Consider the following 15,340-nt stretch of genomic DNA (forward strand, 5'->3'; position numbering starts at 1 on the left):
TCAAGACCTTATGCCATCAGAGGAGGTAAGGAGGTTAAATATCCCCAGAAAGTTTTGGGGACATAATATCTCAACTTAACAATCTCCCTATCATGATACTTTAAAACCTGTTATGCATAATTCTTACAAGCTATTTCCCAGGAGACAAAACGAAAAGTTAGCTTGTCCAAAATAATATCAAAATATGGCCTCCTTCTTTTTCGTTCGGTGCTACACAGATCTACGAAATTCTCAGAGTGGTTTTATAGATAATCCCAGATTATTAACCTCGGAAACGATAAGCAATCCTAAATCAGGTCTGGGGAGGGCCACGAGTTACTCAGAATGAACTTAAAGGGATATACAACCTGCTAATTTTATCTCTCCTACACCTCGCATTTCTTAGGCAACTAAGCGCATATAATTTGCTATTGGCAAGCACTACTGTAGCTGTGCATCTAGGAGTAACACTCCAACAGCGATTTTCCCCACTAGCTTCCAATATTATTATCAAAAAGGTTCCAAATCATTATAAGACCAAGCAGTGGCGGATCTATTGGGGGGGGGGGGGGAGGGTTATAGCATTTGCATATCCAATATACATTAGATAGAATGGTAATTTTTGTTCAGACCCCACTACTGCTGGGACTATACCCTTTATTTAGCCCCCCCTTTTCCCTATCCTGGATCCGCTACTGAGACCAAAACAATTGAATGGAACCATCACGATGAGAGGATTTCTGTGAAATCTTCAGAAATTTAACTCAATAGGAGCGCAATTCATTCGCAGACTGGTATGACGAGAAAAGATGATGGGTTTACAATTTTTTTATTAACACTTATATTTATTAAATAAATCCAGATGATAAAGGACGTATACAGTTTTTAGGTCTAACCTCACAATGTGGCAAGACGCAAGGTGATTTCAAAACCATGGCCCGTAGGATATTGCACTAAAACTGGTTTGCAGACTTCCAAAAGAGCGTGGAAGGCTCTCGGAATTCGATTCTCCAACGCACTACACCTTGGACCGAAGAAAAATGTAATGCAACGAAGTAAAACTAACGACAGCCATTGTATAAACTCGGTACCTGAGAAAATTAGAATTCTGATTTCCCTTTCAATCGTACAATGAAAATTACCTGAGGCTTTAAATCCATAACCCCCTCCCAAACACTCAAGAGGTGGTCGCAGAGTATTACGTAGATGTAGATGAATACACATGTTCAATAGCCTCCGAAATGTACTCAAAACACCAATAGGAACCATGATCCAGGCTCGAAGTTTCTATAATATCCTATAATTTCTATCCTAAACATGACTTCTGTTCATTGTAACTCTTCTACTCGCTCGGTTTTACAGCTATATATTTCGTATGTATTTACTTATTTGTATATTTCTCGCATATAGTTTAACGCGTCATATGCAAAGTAGATCTAGATCTTGTTGATTGGCAAATAATTGGTATATCATACTACCACTGAATATTACTTACAAAAAAAAACAAAAAAGTCATACAGTTCCCTAAAGTCTCTAGAGAAACGAAGGTGAGCATTCGTAGCAAGGTAGATAGCCTCACACGTAAGCAGGTAAAACAATTACACCATAAAGGTGATAAGTGAGAATAAAACGGACAGGGAAGTAAATCTTTCAGGGAGAGAATAGCTCTGGAAGAGCCTGATGTTCACACAAATAAGATTTGATGAAAATAACATAGTTGAAGGGTATAGTGGAAAGGCTGAAGAGTCTAATATAAAACGCGGCGCTGTTTGCGTGGTAACGTGGAAAATAGGATAGAAGGAGAGGAAGATTTCTGCAGGAGAATGTTGGATAGATTTAGGGCTTGAGGAAACGCTGTGCAAGGTGGGTGAAGAAAAAAGACTATTGAAGGAGATGAAGAGGAGACGGCGCGTACGGGTGAAGGTGTACAGCGGGACACTGAAAACCATAATAGGGAGGAAGCCGTGGGGCAGGCGGGTAAAGACGAGTATATCCATCATGAAGAGAAGGTATATTGATAGAATGAAGAGTTTTCCTTCCCTACATCGAATTTCATCTCGGTCTTTAGAAGGAAAAACAATATGTGGATTGAGATGGGCGGAAGTAAGAATAATGCTAGAGTCGACTTGAATCGAAGCTAACGTAAGCAAGTTCGTAATTCTTAATAAATACGATAATGGCCAGATATCAGCTGGAAATCAATAGAAAGATGAATAGGATATTAGTTTGCAGCAAAAGAGAGGAGGCTAAGACAAAGATTAACCTAGGAAAGCATAAGCTTGAAGAGGTGAAAGAGTTTTCTTACATGGGAAGCCGAATTACCAACGATGGACTCGGCAAGAAAGAAAAAGTCAGTTGAATAGCGCAGGCGAAGAGGGCTGTCTACAAAAAGAAGAATCATCATATAGCTGAGAATACAAGCAAAGAAGTAAGGAAACTATTCATCAGATGCTAACGACGGAGTATGTTTCTCTATGGAAGCGAGACTTGGACGTTGACAGCGGCAGAGAAGTCAAGAGTGGAAGCATTCCAAATGTGGTGCAACCGAAGAATGATGAAGATAAAATGGATTGACTGTGTAAGTAACGAGGAAGTGCTAAGAAGAGTGGGAAAAAAGAGAAGCCTCCTAAAAAACTTAAGCAGAAGACGGGACAACTTAAATGGCCACATTTTGAGCCACGATGGCCTGATGAAGACAATCGCTGAAGGACAGGTGGAAGGGAAGAAGGGCAAGGGAACGAAGGACAGGATATATAGGATGTAAAAGAGAGGAAATACGTCGCTATAAAAAGGTTAGCGGATAGGAGAGAGAAATGGAGAGCTGCGTCAAACCAATCTTAGGATTTATAACTAATAATGAGGATTGATTCATAAAACTTATAAAAAACGGGCTTGACAGTTCAACAAACGACTATACGTTAACAACGCACGCACGTTTAATACATGTTCATACTCTAATTTTTGGGTTCCTATTTTTACTCCCTCACACACTATCGCCCTTCTAGTCTGTAATCAGAGCCTGTGAACTCTTGCCTCGTCTTAAAGCCCTTTAATAAGTGTTAAGTGAACACCCACGACATGGATCCCCGAAATGTCACCCCCTCCGCCCCTCCAAATGAATGACCGCCTAAAATTTTCTCTCTTTTTGCCTGATAGCCTCCACCAAAGTGGGGTGGTAGGGCAATAAATCGGGGCAACATTCTGGATGGAATGTAAAATGCGCAGACGGAAATTAGTTTTCCTTCCCGCGAGGACGTCACCTCCCATATTTGAGAAGTGGACACCTGCGTAGTAATCTTCCGAGGGAAGTTCCGTCAGTATACCCCGAAGTAGCTGTGCTAACCCCGATGTTTATCTGAGGGCGGCTTTTTTTCTTAAAAAGATGCGACCCCCTAACCCTTTCGTTGAAATCGGGTGCCGCTGCTTCCTTTTCAGTTGGAGGCACGAATGCTGCACCCTGCTGCGTTGATTGCTTTGAGTCTGTCGATCCTATCATCCTATATCCACACTCGAAGCAGATGGGACATTCACGCATGATTGATCGGTCGTGGGGATGAGTCACTGTGAAATCCGTCTGCTCCACGTAGGTCTTCTGCCGTGCCTCGTTGAAGCGGTCTATTTGGGTTTCCCACAGAGTTAGTGCCCACTCGATTTACTCAAAAGTCGGTAAAAATGAAAGAAATAGCAGCTCGGTTTTAATCCCGGATAGCCTTCAATGGCACAGTATGCTTGAAGAGAAACAGTTTATTCCTCCTTTTTTCAAGTCATCTTTGCTAGTCATTAACTTGTTATCCTTTTACCATTCAAATTTAACTATTGTCACAAAAACTTCAATGAAATCCAATGGACTATTGGTTCACTTTCACCAGCCAACCGTAGTATTTGTTTTCGTTAATTTTATATATATGACTGCCTAATGTATGACAGGGTAAAGTAATTTGAAGTTACTTTTTGAGACGGTAAGCATTGTTAACTCCGGCAAATATGAAAGCATGAGCGGGAAATGGAGAGGTTATAGTCTTGAATGAAAAAATAAAATATTTCGCGGTATGTTTAGTTAGAAGCCGAACCCGCCGAAAAACTTTTGTTTGGAAGCGGAGAAATGTACCTAATAAATTTGGAGATATATTATTCAGAAGGCCGTGAAACATTGGGAGCTAAAGTGGTAGAGTGATTGAAATAAAATACGGATATATGGATGGGCATTAGAGGTGTCGGACGCTTGCCAAGCAGAAATCGTGCGAGGCGAGGTAAATTTACGGATGGTTGACTTGAAATAGTGAGACAAACTTCATATAATGCTCAATCATCATGCAGAATATGTACCAATCTGCATCGCTGATAATTTTCTTGTGGTACCTTGCAAGGCGCTTGTTGGTGACTTGCAGGAGGTGAGGTTTCTTTTCACACAAAATACACCACACAACATGCTACATTTTAAGAGTGCTATTACACTACCATATGTGCATGGAGTTCAATTTTTTGAACACCCCTACCTTCATACTTGGTAATAATATATGCCGCATATAATTAAAGCCCTTGGGAAACTTACCCCCATCTGCCCCACTTCAAGTGTTTCCCATTTTGTAGAAGTTCAGGTGGGAGTTTTCGTAACGGGTGTTTTGTTTGAAGGAACAGATTTTTGGAACATGAATCAGAAAAGCAAGGAGATAAGAACATCCTAAATGTTGTCAATATACTTTTGGTAAATTTATTCCTAGAATGGCTGGTGAATGACAGAATTGATGCATTGGAATGGAACGGGTGTAGGTCTGTTATTTGTACAATATGAAAAACGAATCTCTGGTTGATGTCAGTTTGAACATTGGCTGAGTACTTACTAAAGGCACATGCCACCTATAGGTGAAGTGAATTTGAAGGTGAAAGGTCTGAAGAGAGAAATATTATAATTGATACGTTTTTTTCTGATACGAATAAAGTGGTGCTAAAAATGAAATGGGAAGCTGACGTAGTGAATAGCAATCGAATGGGATTGTACTGATCAGAATTATTTAAATTGATATTTATTAAACTTTTACAATTATTATGAGCCAATAAGACATAATTATTTGAATACTATTTGCCTCTTTTGTTTCTGAAAACAATGGCATGTTTTTAAAATTGATACAGGGTGTGAAAATCTTTCTTTCTCTTTTCCTACCATCTTCTTTCTGTCTCAATAAATTATAAACCATCCATAAAATTAACAAATAGAAACTTAAATACAAAAAATTAAATAAACAAATATTAAAAACAAAATAAATTTGCGTCCATAAACCAGCATATTCTTTGAGCAATTTGCATTTGAGAAGCACTGCTGCGAATCCTCCCCTTCCAGCAAACCAATAAAGAAATCTTTTTCGTACATATGACGTGATACCTAACGTTACGGCCATCGGAGACTACTTTCCTGTTTCACTATTTTGTATAGGGTTTAGACAAGTAGGTAGACAGTAACTATAGGTCCATACTTGAACAAGCTAATCTTAGCGGGTAATAATGATTTTTGATCAATGAGTTTGGTAAGATGATGGCTTAATATGTTGTTACCTCGCAAGACTTCCATCCAACCGACCTAGGCTCCATTATTTATTTCTCCCACGCTCGCGGGGTCGGGCAAGTACAATGACACGAGTGGGATGCGCACGGTTAGACCGTCGAGAACCAAAAATCCAACGCGACCACATAGATCAAGGTACTTCAACCCGCTGCACCTAGAGACTAAAATATTGTATCACGAACCAAATATCGACACACTCGTCAAAAACAATGCAAAAACTCGCACTGATTGATTGAACTTTTTAACCAATTAAGATCATAGCAATTTGAAATAATGAGTTTTATTTTATTTTATTGGCGTGTAGGTAAAATGACGCCGAGCATTGTGGACGATGTGAAATCGATTTTTTACCCTTGCATGAAAAAAAAACGTTGAAGACCCCTGATCTAGATGCTCCTAGCGTACGTAATAGTCGACGACAAACCGTACTTCAAGGTTATCGCCAATGCTCTTGAAAAAGGGACGGTGAAAATATGCATCGACATCTTATACAATAAAATGCATTCATCGATATCGTATAAAAAGAGGTCAATATGTTAAAACGAGAAAATATACAGGAATACAATATCGAATAAACACGAGTTATAATAGTATAAACAGCCTAAAAAGTTCACCAAAATATATAGCGAAATTCAGCCCATCTGTGTGCAGATACGGTATTAATTCCGTGAAACGTTCGAAGAAACTTCACTTAATTGAGTGTAGGTCTAAGGAAAAGGGGAGGAAAAAAGGGCCAGTTTCCCATCAACCTCGTAGATACGGAACACACCGTTATTATACTTCATCACATTAACCAGATTTGAATTTTGAATTTGAACAAATTTGAATCAGTTTCACGGAGAAAAAAATCAAAAACAATAAGCTGGGGCATATAAAATAGGGGACCAGACCTTCATCCTACCCCATTATCCCTTCCCTACATGAGGAAAGTCAGAAAAAAATAAGACTGCAGTCAGAATTAGTAGAGAAAGAAATCATACACGAGTGCATGGCCGCGGAATGTCATTATTCTCTGCCACGTATGCATCAATATTCATATTTATCTAAATATGAAATATCATAAGGTGTCTTAATTTAAAATTATTTAACTCAACCTTAAATTTCTTTATCCTTCACAAAGCAATAACGCATACATACTCAAAAATGTCTGCATGAGAACCCACCTCAATTCGTCACTGACTATCGGGATACTAACAACGAGCACTCAATATGACAAACCATGACTATGAAATTCTAACCAGGGTCCCAAATTTCAGGCAACATAACATGATGATCGTACGGAAATGGCTAAATTATGTCTGAATGAGAACCCACCTCTATTTTCCTGATAAATAAAGGTTCTTCAAAAGAGTTAACACTTTCATATCCAGACGACAACACTCGAGACTTCGCCACTCTCCGAGCTCCCAACACGCGATGAAATTGCATAAGAAGCGATTACATAAAAATGAAGGAATGAGGATGTGACGAAGGAAAGTATTTATCTCTACCGCACGGGTTGATGAGCATCTAAAAATTTCAGGATATTTGAAGGAAATTATCTTGAGTCTGCCTAATCTTCTGTTTGACCTTTATAAGCAGGTCGAAATAGATTCGTAGAAAAAGAAGGAAATCATGGTCAGGTGCTCAGTTTTATTCCGCAAGAGTCCCAATTTCTCCACGCCAAATCCATTGACGAACTTCTGTCGTAAATGAGTAGGAAACTATAGCTTCTGGTTTTTAAACATTCCAAGTCAAGGTATTTTGTAGACGCAGATGTAGATTATCGCTGGTTTACACTTTCCGTAAACTGTCAAAATAAAAAATTGCAAAAACTAATTATAAGCCCAAATCCCAGGATTAGCAGCAAACATTCATTCTCAGCGTAGGCATTACTATATTCAGAGACTGAAACGCGTTGCCAAGATAAAAAGCTTCTCAGCATCACCAACGCAATATAATGTCAATTCTGCTCAATAATGATGGTCCCCCTCGCGAAAAATCAACTAGGTTTAAGAAAATATGACTAAATTTACCTTTCAAATTTCCCCAAACAGATTTGTGTCATTGTTTGGATTTTCCTGTTGAGGGTTGAAAGGTGGAAGGTTTTTAAAAATGGCCTGGGAACACTGCATTATGAAAATAAAAAGGTGAAACAAGGCCTGATGGATGAGGAGTCCCCTTAGACAACAATCCTGAGATTAATTGGATTCAACTTTATATTCAACACCCGCATAAACTTATCTTATCTTCAGGGGTTTATCATCTTTTAAAGCTCTACGTACTAGTTCTATGACTATGAACATTATATTCCAACAACTTAAATGAAGAAGAAATATTTTAGGGACCACCGCGGATTAGCTAGCATCATACCTTTTAGGAGATCATGCACTCGCGGAATAATCAAATAATTAACGTGGTTACAACTATTTGCGTCTCTTCCAGGGATATCTTTCAATTCAAGCATAGGAATGAGTTTCAGTTTTCATGAGGAACATAGAGAAGGAAGGAGTATTTTTTCTGTATAAGTTACCCGTTTTTTAAAGCGCTAAAACACCCACGTTGCAAAGCAAAATTTAACGATTTTTTCCTGGAAATACGAAGACGCGGAGCATTTGGTAATAAGGACCCCGAAAATAACATTCCCGAATACAAATCGTTCTTCTAACTTCAAAGGAAAATACGCAAAATATTGGATTGACGCACCACAATTTAACTCGGAAGGAATCCTGGTAACGTCCTCAAGCATAGGGTCTTATCACTTCTTCAAGCGCTTTTCGTATGTAATAAGGACTAGCAATTGTTCATTACATCAATGCCGATACCGGACACAGCATTCACAAAGGCGGGAAATTCAAGAAGGCTTTTATAGTCGCCGTAATAATAACTTAACAGTGTTCTGTTGGCTCTTTCCCCAAAGTTATCTAGCATTCCTCTCCACGGGGATCTTATTATTATTTGTAATACTGGTGAAGTGATTGATATGATAAACAAAATTTCAGTATTTTATATTTACATATTAAGTTGGACAGAGATAAACTAAACAATATTAACGACCCAGTAAAAAATTAGAGCGTATATAATTCACTGCGGACAGAAAATAGTGATGACAGTATATTTTACAATTATTTCACAAGCTTAAGAAAAATAAAAAAAAATCTTAAGACTTAAACCTATCCGCGGTATGTAACCTAAGAAGGGTTTATATCCACGACTTTACTAGGACACAAGCCACCTGTAGTAAAATGTATGAGCAATAACAAATACTTTTTTTAAAAAATTGAAGGTGGGGGGGTGTTTAAACATTCAAGGTCAAAGGTCAAGGTCAATGGCCACGAGTATTGAAATCTTATAAATAGGCCATGTTGCATATCATTGTAAAGCCCTACATATTTCCTGTCCAGAAACATAAGTTACATTTTTCTACCTTGATTAGAACCGGAATTATAGTCATTTACCTTTAGAGAGACACGCTGAAATTACGACCAATTCCCAACATTTGCGGACCTGTCACTTTTGTCAAAATCATCATTTACCTCCATACATTGGTATTTTTCCATCACTTACCAGCATCATTGAATACACCAAATTTGAAATAAATCTGACATGGTCGGGTTGAAAATGTCACTTTCCTGGGTTGAATTGACGTGAAAATACCCATATACGCCAAACGGCAAGGCACGATTACAGACTAAATTACCGAGTGGAGGCTTTCATTTATTCAGGTTTATAACTCGAAACACATATGCAGGCGGTCATAACATTCATGCGGCGCAATGGCGCAGCGAAGGGGGGGGGGTTTGGGGGATAACCCCCCCCCCCCCTCCAGGGCTCAGAGAAATGATTAAGTTTAATCCATTTTACTTCATAGGATTGATATTACTAATAAGATAGTGTAATGATGAATAAAATATCCCTCAGAAAGCCGTTAAACTCAACCATTTATCTTCAAAATTACGCAATTTATTAATCTCGCACCTACCGCTTATCCTGGTGGGTGTACTATACTCAAAAACACTTCGGTATTAGTTGCACCTACACACCCCCCGGCCTTAATTCCTAGCTGCGCCCCTGATGCGGCGAACATGTTACCTCCACTGATCCTCTCACTGGAACTCGACGGAACCAAGTACCCGCTACGCAGATGGCGGGCCGCAGTTTGAATTAGGGGTGATAACAAATGCCGTTTGAAAGTTGTAGGGAAGTAATAACGGAGATTGTAACTGCAGCAGTAATATATTGATCGAAAGCTTAGTTTTTTTTATTTCTGCAAACAAACCCTATCAACGGATTTACTTACGCTGTTAATTATAATATAGCATCCGGATGAAATACCGACGTGAATCAAACGAAAATCCACTATCATTCAGTAAACCTGAAACATCCTATTCTTTTTCTCGTGGTAAGTCCGTGGTTTTCCGGAAAATTATTTAGCTATTCTTAAATTGCACAGACAACAAAGAAAACAGCAAGAAAATGATCCAATTCATCGTTAATATCATAGATATTATGAGGCATCCAATTATATTCCTCGGTGTGTCACTCCCATCCCGATTATTTAAAGGGTAAGTAATATCACGACAAGAATACATATCTTTCAGTTATACAGGTTGAGGAAGAAAATCTTTCTAATGAATAGCAGATACATACTTAGGATCATTCCGAAAGCCAACCTCAGTCGATGGAATGGAACCTTTTACGATAACGAAATTCTCACGATCTAAAGTCAGACAGATAAGGTTAAAGGAGTTGTTGCATAGCAGTATGAAACTTTAAGAAGATAAAAAATAATATCGACGCAGAGGCCGAAATGAAGCATTGGTGGCCTCGCGACTTTTGTGATGAATAACGTATAATTTCACACTTTCTGTTCACACTATACATGAATTTTGCACTCCGCAACATCAAAATGACAAACTCCGATTTGTCTTCGCTCACTTAGACAGCATATAGGCCACTAAGTATGCAATAAAAGAGACCTACTACGTTTCGACTGAGAGATTTAATTTTTAAGTATATTAACGATTGTTCACTTTCATTTTCAACAACAGAACAATCATACCAAAGAAATACAACATAAAGACAGGACGCTCACCAATTTCAGTCAAAAAATTTGATACAAACATTAACATATGTAAGAATTCAACAGAGTTTCAAACCCAAATTATCAATGGAGCGCCTTCGACAGATTCCGCGCTGCTATTTAACATCATTCCGGACTTACAACATTAATCGATAAAATAAGACATTTCCCGCATTTACTTGCTTACGGGTTATAGTAATATGTACGCTCATCGACAATTCAAAACGAAGGATAACATTGACGGATAACCCCGTGACAGTGAAATTCATAAGACACGCATAAGGAGAAGTGGAAAACATACACTCTGCAGCTCCCTCGGAGTAATCAATAACGAAATCCCAGGGCGATGTGATATTCACATAAGTATTCCGGGCACAAAATGCTTACCTTTTTCTGTAATAACCTCTAATGAGAGACTTCCTCGTTTCTTTCAAAAAGATTTTCCATGAGTCTCTTCCATCCTCTAAATTGGGCGGAACTCGTAGCTCACTGACAGCACTGCGGGCTTCAGCCATTGCGATCAACGTAACTTTCGACTTCCAACACAATAGCCTGAAGAGTGTTCTTCTCCTTGGTCCAATAACTACACCTGAGGGTCAACTGCGGAGTCCAGCGCTAAAAGGGTATTCCGTACCTGGTCACTGGCGCCTGTCATCTCAGTCTCCTCATCGCGTGTGTATACACTCTCACAGCTGATCGGTACTACCAGTGTTTTCGCAGCGGCGAGAGCTCGCGCTGGTATTTGTTGGTCGCAGGACTTGTGGCTCCACCAGGTGACGGATATTAGAACTCCAACACGCTTTATGGGCGCGCTTTCAATTATAGAAACTTTTCACTATGACAAACTTTTTAATTTTAAATACACAATTCTGAACAACAAATAGCATTACAGCCATTAAAATATTTATATCTATATGATGAGAATATCATAATTACTCGATTTCATTTCCTCTTGCAAGTCTTTGATGGCTGCTTCTGGAACCCTCCAACGGGACAAGGATATTTTTTTCAAGTTTGGACAAAGGCGCAGAAGTCTACGCGCTGTTTTAATCGTCAAGGGTACCTAAAAAAATAATTAATTCTATTACCACCTGAAAATCTTTTTTAAATTAAATTAAAAATGTAGCAAACAAAAAGTTTCTCACCCTGGGGTTCCCGAAGATAGAAATCACCTCAATTTTGAAGCATGGACACTTAGCTAAAATTTGATTTTGAAAGAAATTATCATTTAGAAACCCTGCTGATGCAGAGAGTGATAGCTCTCTCAGTTCTCCACTGTAAGAGAAAAAGTACAAGAGAAGGCTGCCAGTTATTCCCTCATCACACCAAATGGACATATTGAACACTTCCATTTTGGTAAAATATTTCTCATTCTTAAGGAATTCATTCTCATTAATTTCACTTCCCATTAATGTTAATTCTTTCACGTTTAAACAACACTTCCCAAGAGCTTTCAAATGCCTTGACTCAAGAGAATCAAAGCTTATGTTTATGACAACAAGATTTAAACCTATACATTCAAAATAACCAATAAGTCCTTGTCCACAAACTCCATCGATTTCCAACGCGAAGTTTTCGATCGATTTCCAAATTCCAAACGAAGGTAAATATTTATCGGGAGAATAAACTTGAAGAGTACGAAGATTTGGACAACAATCTGCAATAAACCTCACTAAACTTTCCGAAGGTGTAAACACGTTGTAGGTTTGATCAAAGAGAGTTAACCCATATTCCTTACAAATTTTGGGCATTTTTGAGAGAGAACACGAGGACTGATTACCGTTCAGCTTCCTCAAGAATATTTCACCGAGCTGGTCGTACCGAAGGTACTTCAATTTAGGCATACTCTCCACGACAACTATGACACCATCAACTGTTGTTTCCCAGAGTTTTTGCAAACCTAGCCACTCGATTTCTTTACATCCCGTCAAAGGTCCATCATTATTTTCTGTCTCCTTATTATCGGTAACGCCACACAAAAAGCGTAGTCCAACATCAGTCACAAGGTCAGAATACGATATGTCAAGCTTTCTCAAAGATGTGCAGCACCTGTAGATACAAATTTTGATGTGATTACAAATACTTTTAAAGAATGGCACAACAGTTGACAACGTAGACGACGGATTTCACCTGGCTAAAGTTAATAAAATATCATCCGTGCACCGGCTGATGAGGTCCAACTCACATAAATTTTTCATCAGCATTAATTTTTTCGGCAGAAGAACTTCACATGGCTGAGAAATTTTTCGAGAAAGCCTCGCTCCATAGAAAAGCTTTCCTAAGTCGACTGACTTTAAGCTAGGTCGTAAAAGAGCATCCAGGGCAACAATCAAACCTTTGGTGGTTTTCCTGCTGGTTATTTTTTCCAACAACTGATGTATAACTTCAATTAAAACTACTTCTAAAATAGGACCTGGTATTCCATCAAGTAGTGATTCTACATCAGTAAGTAACTCCTTGGAGATTACATCTTCTTGGTTGCCACCTTCACATTTCAAACTTTCAATATGAGTAAATGAAGCCTGAAAATATTTGGCTACCAGTTTGATCGAGATCGATTCCAATTTTGACGGCTGTTTTAATTTAGGCATCGTGCATGCAAACTTACGCGTTTTTTTATGAGAATTACGCTAAAACGTTGTCATAAATAGCAAAGATTACATACAGCAACTATAGATTGATAACACTTAAATACGGCAGAGATTATTGCTCCTCAACTGTGAGATAATATCTGCAATTGGCAATAAAAATAAATTTCCATCCCCTATATGATCGAGAATAACAAAATGGACAATTTAGCACAACACACGAAACAGCATAAAAACCAAAACAATCCTTGACGCAGCCACGCAGCTCTTGTTTTCCAAATGCTGTACGCCTTGCGCGCTTGTACGCGCTTGTACGCTTGGAGAAATTCGCGGCGAAGCGGGGTCGAGCCGCTACCCCGGCCACCGTGGCGTGGCAATCGCGTGACGTCAGGATAACAGCCAATCGGAATTGACTGCCAATGTCGTCTGCATATATTGCTGTATTTACGTATTACTTATTATTATTTCTTATTTCCTTTAACTAGCGCGAATTTAGGGACAGGATTTTGTAGGGATCTTATAAGGATAGGGGTATTACTGCTTCAAATAAGTAAAAAATCCGATTACGCTTCAAAAGCCTTTATTTGAGCTGGTGTCTGTACATGAAAAATCGTTATTACAACAGAAATTATTCTTTAACAAGCAGGAAAAGGAGTCCACAAAATTCACACGTAAAGCGGATAAGGATTAGTTTGTAAGAATTAATTGGAACGAAACTCCCACGTACCACTCGTACGTTCTACCAGTCTAAACTAACATTGTAAAAAGTTAGGAAAGCTCAAATCAATAAACATGGGTTACAACCAACACACATTAAAATAATATTCATACATTGAAAATCTAGTCATTATATTAACAAATAAGCTTCCATCATAACAATTAATGTACAAAATTTTATTGTAAATATCAGGCTATATAACGTAATGTGTACTACAGTATAATGTCCTACGTTTGATGCAATATAATTAAATTAGAAGTTGAAACGAAAACCAAATACTGTTTCACAAACTTTTTATTTGCTATCAAGACAAATTGTCTTTGTAATGATGTTGAAACTAGTTGATAGCATTAGTAAAATAAGACATTGCAATATTTCCACTGAGTTTTATTATGACACTACGTGTTCCGTCGTTACAAACAACGCTATCAAGTATGATCAAGCAACACCTGATAATGTTGTTTGTAATGACGAAATGTTAGTGTCATTATAAAAGTCAGTGGAAATATTGCAATGTCTTATTTTACTAATATTAAGAACTTCCACCATATCGTGCCCAACATCATACAAGATAGTTGATACCAAATAAAAAGTTTTTGGAACAGTACTTGGTTTTTGTTTCACCATGAATCATTCTACTAAGTAACGCCCAAATCAGTTGAGTTTAAATGAGAAGGCTTCAGACATATTGGTAAGGGTGGAAATCAAAGTGGAAATGGGAAGAATTCACTCAGGCAGATGATTCTCGGTAGCCTACAGAACCCGGTCGGCTATAGATGATGTTCGGTTGTCAACAAAATCGGGATTATTACTGACGATTTTTAGTTGCCTACAGAACATGGTAGGATGTTTCAAAAAGCATATAGCCCACTGTAACCGGTTGGAAAAATTTTCAGCTGCAATTATCCATTCATATCTCAAAGTGCATTCGTATCAATGAAAAGTAACAAAGTGAATCTTTCCTATTTCCAATTTGGTTTCCACACACACTATTATGGCTGAATCTCTCAAATGTACTTATCATACATCAAACTTAGGAGATTATACTGCACTGTACAGTGTAGAGTACGATGAACAGAAAACCACTACTAATCCATGGTATCTCATTCCAGTTTTTAATCCATATTGCACAAAATTAGTAATCAAATCAAAATTTCGAAACACAGGAGAAATTACTATAGTGAAAGGGACGTTATTACATATCACTTGAATTGAGGTGACTTTTGGAGTTGAAGTAAAGCCAAGGTACAAAACATATTATTATGAAAATATCTTACCATTGTCAATAATGTCATATGATTTAAGACTCCCTTACAAATTCGAATGTGTTTTGTTGTTAGGATTATGTACATATGCAGTAAAACCTCTATGCAGTGAACCTCTTTACATCATAAACCTCCACACTTCATACCACCCCTGCGGTCAGTTTTACA

General features: G+C 38.2%; 2 protein-coding genes across 2 annotated transcripts in view; both read right to left on the bottom strand.

Annotated features, from left to right (window-relative positions):
- The window catches only part of LOC124172124 (carnitine O-palmitoyltransferase 1, liver isoform-like), a 121,640-nt gene extending 110,306 nt beyond the window's left edge, over positions 1-11,334 (bottom strand). Inside the window, exon 1 of the mRNA XM_046551531.1 lies at positions 10,989-11,334. Within this exon, the coding sequence (XP_046407487.1) occupies positions 10,989-11,116 (128 nt within the window). The 5' untranslated portion in view covers positions 11,117-11,334. The remainder of the gene's footprint in view (positions 1-10,988) is intronic.
- Positions 11,335-11,436: 102 nt separating this feature from the next.
- Positions 11,437-13,465, bottom strand: LOC124172133. Its single transcript, XM_046551542.1, has 3 exons — positions 12,732-13,465; positions 11,747-12,650; positions 11,437-11,664 (listed from the first exon to the last, which is right to left on the bottom strand). The coding sequence occupies exons 1-3, from the start codon at positions 13,190-13,192 to the stop codon at positions 11,512-11,514; spliced, it is 1,518 nt and encodes a 505-aa protein (XP_046407498.1). The 5' UTR covers positions 13,193-13,465; the 3' UTR covers positions 11,437-11,511.
- Positions 13,466-15,340: the final 1,875 nt, after the last annotated feature.

The sequence above is a fragment of the Ischnura elegans genome, chromosome 1, assembly GCF_921293095.1.
Source record: "Ischnura elegans chromosome 1, ioIscEleg1.1, whole genome shotgun sequence".
Taxonomy (NCBI): Eukaryota; Metazoa; Arthropoda; class Insecta; order Odonata; family Coenagrionidae; genus Ischnura; species Ischnura elegans.

What these genes read in the sequence shown, in the direction of transcription:
- LOC124172133 (XM_046551542.1), bottom strand. Translation starts at nt 13,192, where the DNA reads ATGCCTAAATTAAAACAGCCGTCAAAATTGGAATCGATCTCGATCAAA. An exon ending in ATTTTATTAACTTTAGCCAG is followed by an intron (nt 12,651 to 12,731) that starts GTGAAATCCGTC and finishes TTGTATCTACAG; the next exon opens with GTGCTGCACATCTTTGAGAA. An exon ending in CTATCTTCGGGAACCCCAGG is followed by an intron (nt 11,665 to 11,746) that starts GTGAGAAACTTT and finishes TTATTTTTTTAG; the next exon opens with GTACCCTTGACGATTAAAAC.